General features: G+C 33.2%; 1 protein-coding gene across 2 annotated transcripts; it reads right to left on the bottom strand.

Moving 5' to 3' along the window:
- Positions 1–436: 436 nt before the first annotated feature.
- Positions 437–9,429, bottom strand: LOC145118832 (ABC transporter C family member 10-like). 2 transcript variants are annotated; one of them, XM_079054494.1, is made up of 11 exons: positions 7,803–9,427; positions 6,869–7,189; positions 6,586–6,672; positions 4,839–5,432; positions 4,089–4,253; positions 3,600–3,894; positions 3,276–3,490; positions 2,890–3,195; positions 2,753–2,816; positions 1,800–2,039; positions 437–735 (listed from the first exon to the last, which is right to left on the bottom strand). In XM_079054494.1, exons 1-11 carry the CDS (start codon positions 9,234–9,236, stop codon positions 614–616), a joined length of 3,843 nt encoding a protein of 1,280 aa, XP_078910620.1. In that variant the 5' UTR covers positions 9,237–9,427; the 3' UTR covers positions 437–613. The 2 variants fall into 2 exon arrangements, with proteins under 2 accessions (XP_078910620.1, XP_078910621.1); XM_079054495.1 differs by lacking the exon at positions 4,089–4,253 and having other exon boundaries at positions 7,803–9,429.
- Positions 9,430–11,495: the final 2,066 nt, after the last annotated feature.

The raw sequence follows: 11,495 nt of genomic DNA, 5'->3' as shown, positions 1-11,495 counted from the left end.
TCTTCTTAAACAAACTCAGAACTCTCTGGCGATTTAGCTTGTGTTTCTGTGCCTAGATACACAAGTGTCATTTTGGATTATCCTAAACTGGATTTCTGTAACTCAGACATAGGATGGAAATATTAGATCGGAAAGTGAAATTACATGATCTATAAGGAATCAGGTTCTCCACCGTCACCCTACTTTTACTACTCCCCCAACATACATTACTAATCATCTCAAAATATTAAAATATGCATTACTAATCATCTCAAACTGCCTAATATTTTTCCTACACAACCTCTATCTCCAAACCCCTCAAACTCCAACCCCATAACGAGTCCAACAACATTCTTAACAAATTTTGAGTTCGAACCCTATGTCCTCAAAATCAAATCTCTAAAAGAAAATCCAAAATCTTAGTGAATCAAACCATTTCATTTGTTGTGATAGAAGCTTAAAATGAAGAAGCATAGAGTCGGCATAAAAATTGAGAGTAATTACTCTTAGTTGTTTGAATAATCATTGAGAAGTAATCTTATTATTGAATTACATTGCATCTTATAAGGTCTCACTTGATTTGAAAATCATGTACAATAAATCTTATTATTTATTGGCATTGCATCTTATGAGGTCAGGCGATCTTATCGGATGTTGAGGTTTTATGTTGTGACCGGTATTCGTTAACAAGTTGCGCGAATAATGAAGATGGTTCGTTCATCAATGTTGTGGGCTTCTCATATTCCATCACCTTTCCTGTAAAGTAGAAGCAATAACCATATTTTTACATCAAAATGATGTAAATTTTTTATATAAACAATGATTGATAGCCAATCCATTAGAGTATTTTTAACATAAAAGAATAATATGAATCTATTCATTACTTCTAATTTACATGGATTTATAATAATATTAGTTTTTTTTAACAAATTTGACTCACATTTTGCATATAAACTTTATAAACTATGATATTTGACAACTATAAACAAAATTAATTATTCGTACATTATTAACTTCAAATTAATTATCATATTATTTATAATAAATAATAATAATAATAATAATAATAATAAAACTTCGGGCAATGCTGGCAGGTCAAAGTTCTTAATTTGAAAAATGTTGAAAGGTTTGATCGGAAATTTTTTTTTAACAAATTTGACTCACATTTTGTATATAAACTTTATAAACTATGATATTTGACAACTATAAACAAAATTAATTATTCGTACATAATTAACTTCAAATTAATTATCATATTATTACAAAAAAAAAAAAAAAAAAAAAAAACTTTGGACAATGCTGGCAGGTCAAAGTTCTTAATTTGAAAAATATTGAAAGGTTTGATCGGAAAAAGTTAGTGTATTGGTGATTAAGCCACAAAATTGCTCAAATTAGAATGCTTTTAAATTTAATTTGCTTATAATTTTTTTAATGAGTTTGAATCATAAAATTAATATTATTATTATTATTATTATTATTATTATTATTATTATTACATTTAAAATATCATTATGCAATTAAAGAAAGTAATAATTCATAATATCTAAATTTGAAGAGACCAAACAGTAGAAAAAACACCAAGTATATTGCAAATGAATCGTTAACACTAAATTTAGTCTTTCATTATTTACCAATACTAAAATGCTGTAAGAAACCATGTTGGGTTAGAAATGGCTAAAATTTGTTATTTGATTAAATATTAAAAGTTGCATAACAAATTAAAAAACATATACTTCAATTTTTCTTTCCCTTCCAGCTGGAAAGGAAAAAAAAAAAGCCCCGCTAAAGAATGAAAATTAAAAAAAAGGTGAAAAACTCACCATCCTTCATAACAAGTACCATTGAGCAGTCTATAACAGTTGGTATTCTGTGTGCAACTGTAATTACTGTGCAATCTTGAAATTCTTCTCGAATGGTTTTTTGAATAATTGTGTCAGTTGCATTATCGATTGAAGCTGTGGCTTCATCAAGTACAAGTATCTTTCGCCTTTTCAAAAGAGCTCTTCCTAAACAGAACAGTTGTCGTTGTCCCAAACTCCAATTTGATCCATCTTGCACAACTGTATTTACAATTATACAACCCCCAAATCTTTAATCTAACAAATTGTAAAAGGATAATGTAGTGTTTGGTGTATGCATTAATCGAAGAGGAAGTGAAATGGAGCATTAGGATTGAATGAAAAAAAAAAAATCCGCGTTTGGTTTCTACTTAAGAATATAATGGAGTACTCATGGAATGTGATTCTGTTTCCTTTGCTGATATTCATTCCATGGGAGAGGGGTGTTTTTATATCATACCTTGATGGAATGGAATGATATAAGCCCAAAGGTTAACTATTATTAATTAATTTTATTTATATAATCTTGAACAATAAATCAATAATATTTTTAAAAGGTACCAAAACTTCAATTCAATAGTTTCCAAGAATAAGTAAAGCTAATTTTTAGTTTATCACTCTATTGAAGATTTTATGGTATTTAATGTGAAATAATTTTTTTAGCAGTTTCTTAAATTGATTAATAAACTTTTTTTAACTATGAAATACATATTTCATGGATTTCAAATGATATGAAATATTTTTGTATGTAATTTATTCAACATTTGAATAAAATTTATTTCCATAAAGTACCAATTTTTTTATTTGGTTTTCTAATTCTACATAAAAACATGTTTGAATGACTGGCTCATTCCATTCCTTCAACACAAACATTATAATAAAATGTAATCCCATTCCATGATACTAAACAAAACACAAGTCAATAAGCTTCTTACCTAACGAATCCAACCCCTCTTTTTTATCTTGAATCACCTCTTGAAGTTGGCATTTTTCTAGAACCTAGAAGACAATAAGTGTTACCATTTGTTAATAATTTTAATTAGCATGCATGTGTCCAATTGAAATATGTTACCTTCCATAGTTCTTGATCACTATGTTCTCCAAGAGGATCAAGATTATATCGAACGGATCCACTGAATAAAGTTGGTTCTTGTGGAATAATACCAAAATTTGATCGAAGGTCATGGAGTCCAATTGAAGTAATATCTAATTCATCTATAATGATTCTTCCTTCTGTAGGTTCCACTAATCGAAACAAAGCACTAATTAAAGTTGTCTTTCCACTCCCTGTCCTTCCAACAATTCCGATTTTGTTTCCTCCTTCAAATACACAACTGATTCCTTGAAGAACTAATGGGGAATTCGGTTGATATCTTATCTACATTGTACAAAAAAACCAAATAGTCCATATCTTGAAAGGTTATTTATAGTGAACAACGTAATGAAATTCTTACGTACCTTTAGGTTTTGGATAACAATTCTACCAGTACTTGGCCAGCTTCTTGAAGGTCGATTTTCTTCTATGATTTCCGGGGCTTCACTAGGGATATGCATGTATTGCTCTAGTCTTTCAACCGAAACTATCAAATTCGATAGCTGACATTGGAATTGAACGGAAACAACTAGGAAAATATTCAATGAGAGCCCATACGAAAGAGCCATTCCAATGATTCCTGTGATTACATCGAGACATCATCGTTTTTGTTAGTGTCACATTGGCTAAACAAGGTCTCATCTGCCACTTGTGATTACATCGGGACATCATCGTTTGTAATCACTAACCTGAGTCAGAAGCTTGAAACGGAAGCAAAGTTATGGCTAAGGCAGAGCTTGAAACGATAAGAGCACATAGCATTTCTAGACGTTGGATTAACCATTCGTTGGCTGAAAAACTATGAAAAAATGGACTTGAGTTGTTGTCAATAAGGTGCAAATGTTCTAAAAAGAATCGGTCTTCTTCACCAAAAGCTCTAATGGTAACCACTCCAGCAATGGATTGTGCAAGATGGCTTGCTACTAATGACTTACTTGTGCCATCTAATCGCATCAACTCCTTTGCAGATGCATAGTAGAATTTCTGTGTGAAAAAATAAAGAGTACATGAGTGTTTCTTTTTCACTTAACCTAGAAATAACGACTTAATAGAGAAAGTCAGAGAAAATTAGGGTTTACAGATTAAGTCTTTAACTTTTTACAAATTTGTCATGGCTTATTTGTTAGGTATTACATGCATAGGTATATAGAAGTCTAGGAATACGTTTTTTTTTTTACCTGTAGAAGTATTGTGACATAAACCGTTGGAATGATAATGAACAAGATAGGCCAAGTTAGGAATGTCAAGATTCCAAAGCTAAAGTACGTGTTCATCGTTGTGCCTATGCCAACTGTAAACTTCATTGCCAATTCAAGATCCACAATGCTGAGATCAGATGACACCTAACAAAAGTAGATTCCTAAGTTTCTTGTAGCTCATTGGATCATAAGCAATGTTTTAAAACCCGGGTCGACCCGGCCGGTTCAACCGGTTGGACCGTGACCCGGGGTAGAAGGCGGGTCAATTGAAAACGGTTTTTTGTAAAAATACGAACCGGATCGAACCGGCCGGGTTTCTCCTAAACCGCGGTCGAACCGTTATGTCGAACCGGTTAAAACCGGATTGACCCGTTTTAATAGGGTTTGGATAGTTTAATACACGTAGCGAACGCCAAAACAACGAGCCGTTTGCGGCTTCTTCAATGTTTTTCAATATTTAAACTTTGTGGACATCAAATTATTGGTTTACATGTTTATACATTATGAGGGAAAGTAAAAATATATGAAAATAGAAAAAGACCATAAACCGGGTTAACCCGGCGGTTCAACCGGTCATCACACCGGGTCAACTAAAAACCCAGGTTTTAAAACATTGATCATAAGTTCTTTTTGGAGCGTTTTATGTAAGGAAAAAAGAAAAGGTATGCCCCACCCATATGTGAGGACAAAATGGTAATATGTACAAGTTTAGGTAAAAAGACTAATTACCCGGCTAATGATTCTTCCCACAGGTGTCGAATCATAGAAGGCCATGGGTGCTCGGAAAAGAGATGTAATCAGCTTGGAAAACATTGCAATAGATGTTTTAACCCCTAATTTAACGATAAAATAAGATCTACCGAATAAAAAGAACATCATCACAAAACCCAGGAGCATGTATACAACCAACATGTTCCTCTGGTTTACGCTTCCACCTTGTACTTCCTTAGCCAACCATAGATTCTGAAGAAAATATCCGATGATGTACGAGAAATGTGACAAAACTGACATAGCGAAGTAGAAGAATCCATTGCTCTGGCTAAGATACTGTTTGTAGGGTTTTAAACCAGTGTCCCCTGCTTCTCGTTCTTCTTTCTTAATCAGTTGTTCTCCTAACGAATGATTTGATTCCATCTTTTCTTTAGGGTTGATTTTTTTAATTTCTTGATTTGGGGATTTAGATAATTGTTGAGAATCATCAGTTGCTTGATTATCTGAACCAGAAGTATTGCTGAGTGCAATCACGAGGTTTTGGAACTCTTTACATGTATTAAGCAATTGATCATATGTTCCTGTTTGAATGATCTTCCCATCTGCCATTAACTGTCAACGGAATCATTAAAATATCAATTGATAGTTTTGAAATGAGTAAATTATTGAGAAAATAAAAGTATCAAATATAGCATTGTATTTTCAGAAACTATCCTTTTATAACATTGTAAGTTATAAGATGCTTTTTTTGACGATTTTCGAAAGTTGTTTAGAAACTTAATCTTATAAACTATCAAATATAGCATTTTACTTTTACAAACATCTTTTTTATAGCATTGTACTTTATACCATTTTTTTGACCAGATATAGCATTTATACTTTTACAAACATCTTTTTTTATAGCATTGTACTTTATAATATATATTTTTAACCATTGTGATATTTTCTAGAAATTACAAAAGAAACAATGAAATATAGCATTGCACTTTTAAAAGCAATCCTTTTATAGCATTGTACTTTATAAAATACTATTGGATAATATCGTTTTATAAATCATTTATGTTTACTCCTTCCTACTGAATTTTTCCTTTTAATCGACCTGTGTAATCTAGTTAGACTAGTTTATCAATAAAATAATATAGTGTTAACAAAATACGGAATTTTATTTTTAAAATATTGAATATAATATTCTTATGTGATGTTTTTAATGTTTGGTTGGAGCTGGAAAAAGATATGCTCTTAAAAATCATCATGTTGATGTTATTTTTGGTGCTAAGGTTAGAGTCTTCCTACAGAGAGAGGGTGTTTTTTCCATTCATCCCAGAATAGAACGAAAATTTATATTAAAACTCATTTTTATATATAAATTTTTTAATGAAACAAAAGGTTTTTCTTAATTTCCAAGATTTTAGTAGTATTATAATTTATTTTCTAAATTAACTGGAAGCTTCTTTTTGTTATAATCATATTTGGGGTTTAATGAGTCTTTACTATTTTTAGTTTTTTTACTTTTTAAAAGGTTAATAACTACGAGCTTTAATTAAATAACTTGTAGAATATGTTAAAACTATACCTTGTATCAACATACTATATTAAAGTTCATTTCATTCCATTAATACCAACCAAACATAATCATTTATTCACTTAAATTGTTTATTTCATTACTTCCATCATTCCATTCATTTTATATTCTATTCCATCCAACCAAATAAATACTAAAAGCCATTTCATATATAGAAGAAATCCTAGTTTATAAGTAGCTCACCAGAATATCATCAAAAGCAGGCAGGAAATCGACTTGGTGAGTCACAAGTAACACCGTCTTACTCGATAGAGCTTCCATGATGTATTCCTAAGAAAAGAAGAAGCATGTTAATTGTTAGTTATGTAAAGTCCTTGGTTTTCTCTCCAAACAAACTTTTGAGAAAGAGATAGAAGACCCCAAAATATATAGAGATTGATTGGCCCTTGTGTAGCCAATATGGGACCCACCAACAATAACAATTTTTTTTTCACATATTGAATAAAAAAGTATGAACGATGATTACTTTGAACAAACTGGCTGCAGTATGTGCATCAACCGCACTAAATGGATCATCCAAGAGGTATATATCTGCATCTTGATATAATGCCCGGGCAAGCTGAACTCGTTGCTTTTGTCCACCACTTAGATTTACGCCTCTTTCTCCAATGATTGTTTGATTGCCAAATGGGAACATATCGATATCTTTTTCAAGTGAGCATTTTGTTACTACTTCTTGATACTTCTCCTCATCCATCAACTTTCCAAATAGAATATTGTCTTGAATTGTCCCTGTTTGTATCCATGCTGTTTGTGAAACGTATGCCACCTTCCCATTAACTTCAACCTGAAAATCGAAAATCCAATAACAAACTAAGAACACGAATGTTTAGGGTTTATGCCATCTACAACCCTAACACCAAAACTCTTTTTTTTTTGTTGGTTAAAATTTGGTGTTAAATCACTACAACCCAACACGTTCTTGCACCATAGGTTGGAAAATGAATCAATGGCTATAACAAAAATGTGGCTAAAAACCGGTTACACCAAAAATGAGAAAAAGTTATGTATTGTAATGTGTTGAGAGATATTAAAAGTATACTCGGCAAACCAGCTTCTGAAAGTTTTTGAACTTTTAGCTTTTGAGAAAATCTTATTTTAAAAAACAACTACGTTCGGAAGTAAAAACTTAAAATTTTTACTTTTACTTTAAACAAAAAGTTTACAATCTAAAGTTATTTTAACTAGATGCCTATTCGTGTAATTTTACAATCCGAATACATGATTTTTTTAGCTTTTAAATTTTATATATTTAAAAAACTTATATCTATTTATGTAACGCTTCTAACACCAAAAAAAAAAAAATTTGTCAAATATAGCCCATTGAGATCTCAAAAGCTCAAACACAAAGACTAGCACAATAATTTTCAGATATTAATTGCTCAAAATTAAAAACTTACGGTGCCTTTTATGTTGGGAACCTCTCCAAGAATGGCGGATATAAGAGTCGATTTACCAGACCCAACCTCGCCGCATATCGCCACTTTTTTTCCGATCAAAACTTCAAGATTTACATCACCCAGAGTCGGTTTTGAAGAATCATCAATCCACGAAATCGACTCACACTTGATTATCAAAGATCGATCCTCCACCTTTACATGATTCTTCCCCTCTTTTTGCAACTCCGGCGCCTGTAAAAATTCAACAACACGACTTAATGCAACCCTTGCTTCAATAAACACCGCGGCAACATCAGAAATGTTCTGAATCGGCTCCTGAATGATCCGAATCGTTGCCAGAAACGTAAACACGTTACTCGCATCAAGCTCAATTCCCAACAAATAACATATCCAAAACGTCACCACCGATACAATCGCCGGAGACGACCAAAACATAAGCATGAAAAGTCCTCTTTGAGAGATAACCGCCGACAACCATTTCATCTCTTCGTTTCTTAACTTTCCGGCTGCCTCACGGAAATGCGTCTCCCAAGCGTACAGCTTTAAAACCTTCATGTTTGAAATCGACTCTGTTATGGCCTTCAGCCGCCGGTCTTGCGCCGCCATGAGCTTCGTTAGGTGCTTATGCTGCAACTTACCCAACGGAATGTTTCCGACCACCGTTGATATGATCACTAACAAAGCTGCAATCGTGGCTACTCCGACTGAATAATAGATTATGACAATCCCTAGACTGATCTGAAGACCGATCGTCCATATGTGATGAAACCAAAACGGAAACTCGCCGATTCTGGTAGTGTCGACGGTGGCGTAGTTCATGATTTGACCGGGGGAGTAACTCAGTTTAGCATCGTTTGATAGCCGGAGTTGCTTCTGATAAATCGCTGCACATAACATCGATTTCACTTGGAGTCCGATGACTCTATTCCGAAACTTCAGTTGCCTCTCCGATATCGATTCCAGAGATTTCGCTAGAAATAACCCTAACGTCAGAAAATACCCTTCGTGTTCGAAACTCTGCTTCCCTTGACAAAATCGAATGAAAGCTCGAAGAATCAAAGGACCTGAAGCCATAGCGAGGACTTTTATCAGCGCAAAAAACCCAGTGATTACGAGCTTTTTCGTTTGCCAAACGAACAACGTTGAGAAAATCGCCGGATCGGAACAACTACGATCACCGGAAACACTTTTTTCTCTTCGTTTCTTCATCGTCTCCATGAATCTGGAATAACATTCTTCTGCTGTATCTTCTTTTCGTAACTTTGGGATGTCTTTGTCGTCAAGAACTTTACTTTTTCCTTTGATTAGCAACGGATTCAGCCACCAGAACGTGAACTTACTTAACGTTCCAGCATTTGCCATCGGAGTAACATTTTCGTTCGTTTCAGATGGTGGATTAGCTTGCAGAGGTGCATAAAGTGAACCATCTACCATTATGCAAGTTCTTTTCCGATGAAGCTATGAACAAATAAGAATAGAGTCGTTATGTTCTAAAACCGATGACTCGAGTTACGTACGTGTACAGGCATCGATGCATTTAAAATGGAAACATTAGCACTGAAAGATCACAATCTGAGTAGGTAATTATGTCAGTCGGAAGTCGGAACCAATGTGAAAAAGACAAGCAGAAAACAAAGGTACTTATGTTATTTTAGTGATTCTAAAGTGGGAGGTAAAAAATATAATTGAAAATTGGCTTATATTTTTGTCCATGTTTGAATGGAAAATGATTGCTATATTCTGTAGGGGTGCGCAATATCTCACGGGGTGTCCGAAACTAACGACATGAAATAGTGACGATTTACATGCGTGAGGGGATACGTATTACAATATGTATTACAATACCCTTTAAATATATAGGACGGCATTTATCTAAATTATGAAAGTTAGTATGGAGTATCATGGGTAACAATACTAGTACCAAAAACATGTACTATTAGACTGAGGGAGTGGTGTCCTCGAAACTGTATAGGGACGGAGTAAAAAAAAAATTAGGGTGTTCCTTTTAAAATAATATATATATATATATATATATATATATATATATATATATATATATATATATAGCTGATCTATTGATTTTAAAGGCCTATGCGAAAAGTGAAAATGACCCTCTAAATACAATTTTTTATATATAAGAAAAATAAATCTAAAAAAACACTAAAAACTAAATTAAATTATTTAAAAATAGAATTATACAAATTTATAAAATTTGAGGTGTGAGTAAATTTTGAAAACTATGTTACTAAAAGAATTGAACTTATAAATATGAAGGCCAAAATGTAACTTTAAAAATGAATTACTTAAAAAAAACAAAATGTAAAGTCATGGATTAGAATACGGATTAGAATACGCATTCATTGCCAATTGATCTAGAAAGGATTTTCAAATAACTTGCACCCATATAACATGTTATTTCTAAACACACACACAAAAAAAAAATTGAAGGTGGGTCTGGGCCTACCCTGGTCCTAAGGTGGCTCCGCCACTGAAACTGCATTCCCTTACTAACACATAAACGTCACATCATTTTTTACCATAAAAGTGTGGTTCTTTGTCACACCTAAGGAGTGGTGTCACACTTTATTTTTTAAAAAAATTTAATTTAAATAAAAACTTTAATTTCATAAAAAAACATAACATTTCATTAATTAAAAATTAAAATCCGTTACATTACATCACTTAAAAAAACATAACATGATATTAAAAAAAAACCTAGAAACCTAGAAAAAAAAACTAAAAGTCTTAAACCTAAACTTAAATAAATAAATAAATAAATAAAAACGATTAAAAACTTGGAAAACAAAAGTAGAAAATAAAACTGATTATCATAATGTTTTTTGACGTCCGTAGACTTTTTGGAAGATGGCGTGTTGAGAGATTTTGAAAGAAAGATGTAAAATATAAAGAAATGTGAGTGGGTTTAGTAAAAAAAGATATGTATATATGTAACATCTTGTTCTGGATCGTCCGTGATTTAGGGATTCGTGGACTGCAAACCGGGCATGAGGAAGTCTCGGGGCTGCAACGAGTTGAAGCGTAGGGCTTCTCGTCACCTTTCCGGGGATATGAGGTTCATGGGAAACGGACTTATAACAAAGGAGTTATGACAGTTTGAAGATTGGGCAAGATAAGTCCTTTAATTGAAAAAGGTGGCAGCGGAGTACGCTGGGCGTACGTGTGTGTACGCTTAGCGTACTCATGTGCGTGACTTTTAAGCAGAGCCACCTAGTACGTTGGGCGTACTAGGCACAGAAGGAAACCCTAAATAAGGGGAGGTGCCCTATATAAAGAATGAGATGGCCTCATTTTTTGCCACCATTCTCAGTCAACAAACCCTCCAAAACCCTAAACCTTCGTTCATACAGCTTGTGAGTGCATTTGAGAGCCTTTGAGTAACTTTGTGTGCTCTTGGAGTGAAGAAGAAGCTTTGGAGAAGAAGTAGTGAGAGTCCAGGCCCTTGGATCTAAGCATATCTGTGTTGGGAGCTTCATATAGAGGTATAAAGCTTCAAGCTTTCTCACTCTTTTGATTTATGCATCATAGTGGAGTATTTTAGGGTTTTATCCCAAAAGTTGGAGACTTTATGAGTTATTGAGCTCCAGACTCTATGATCAACGCCCTTTGAGTGTATTTTGTGGTGTTGTGTCATAAAAATCAGGACTTGGACGTTGGGATCAAGCCATACATGAG

Source organism: Lactuca virosa, chromosome 6, assembly GCF_052849685.1.
Source record: "Lactuca virosa cultivar CGN04683 chromosome 6, Lactuca_virosa_CGN04683_v6, whole genome shotgun sequence".
NCBI lineage: Eukaryota > Viridiplantae > Streptophyta > Magnoliopsida > Asterales > Asteraceae > Lactuca > Lactuca virosa.
The sequence above is the reverse complement of the archived record's forward strand: the minus strand, read 5'-3'. Positions and strand labels throughout refer to the sequence as shown.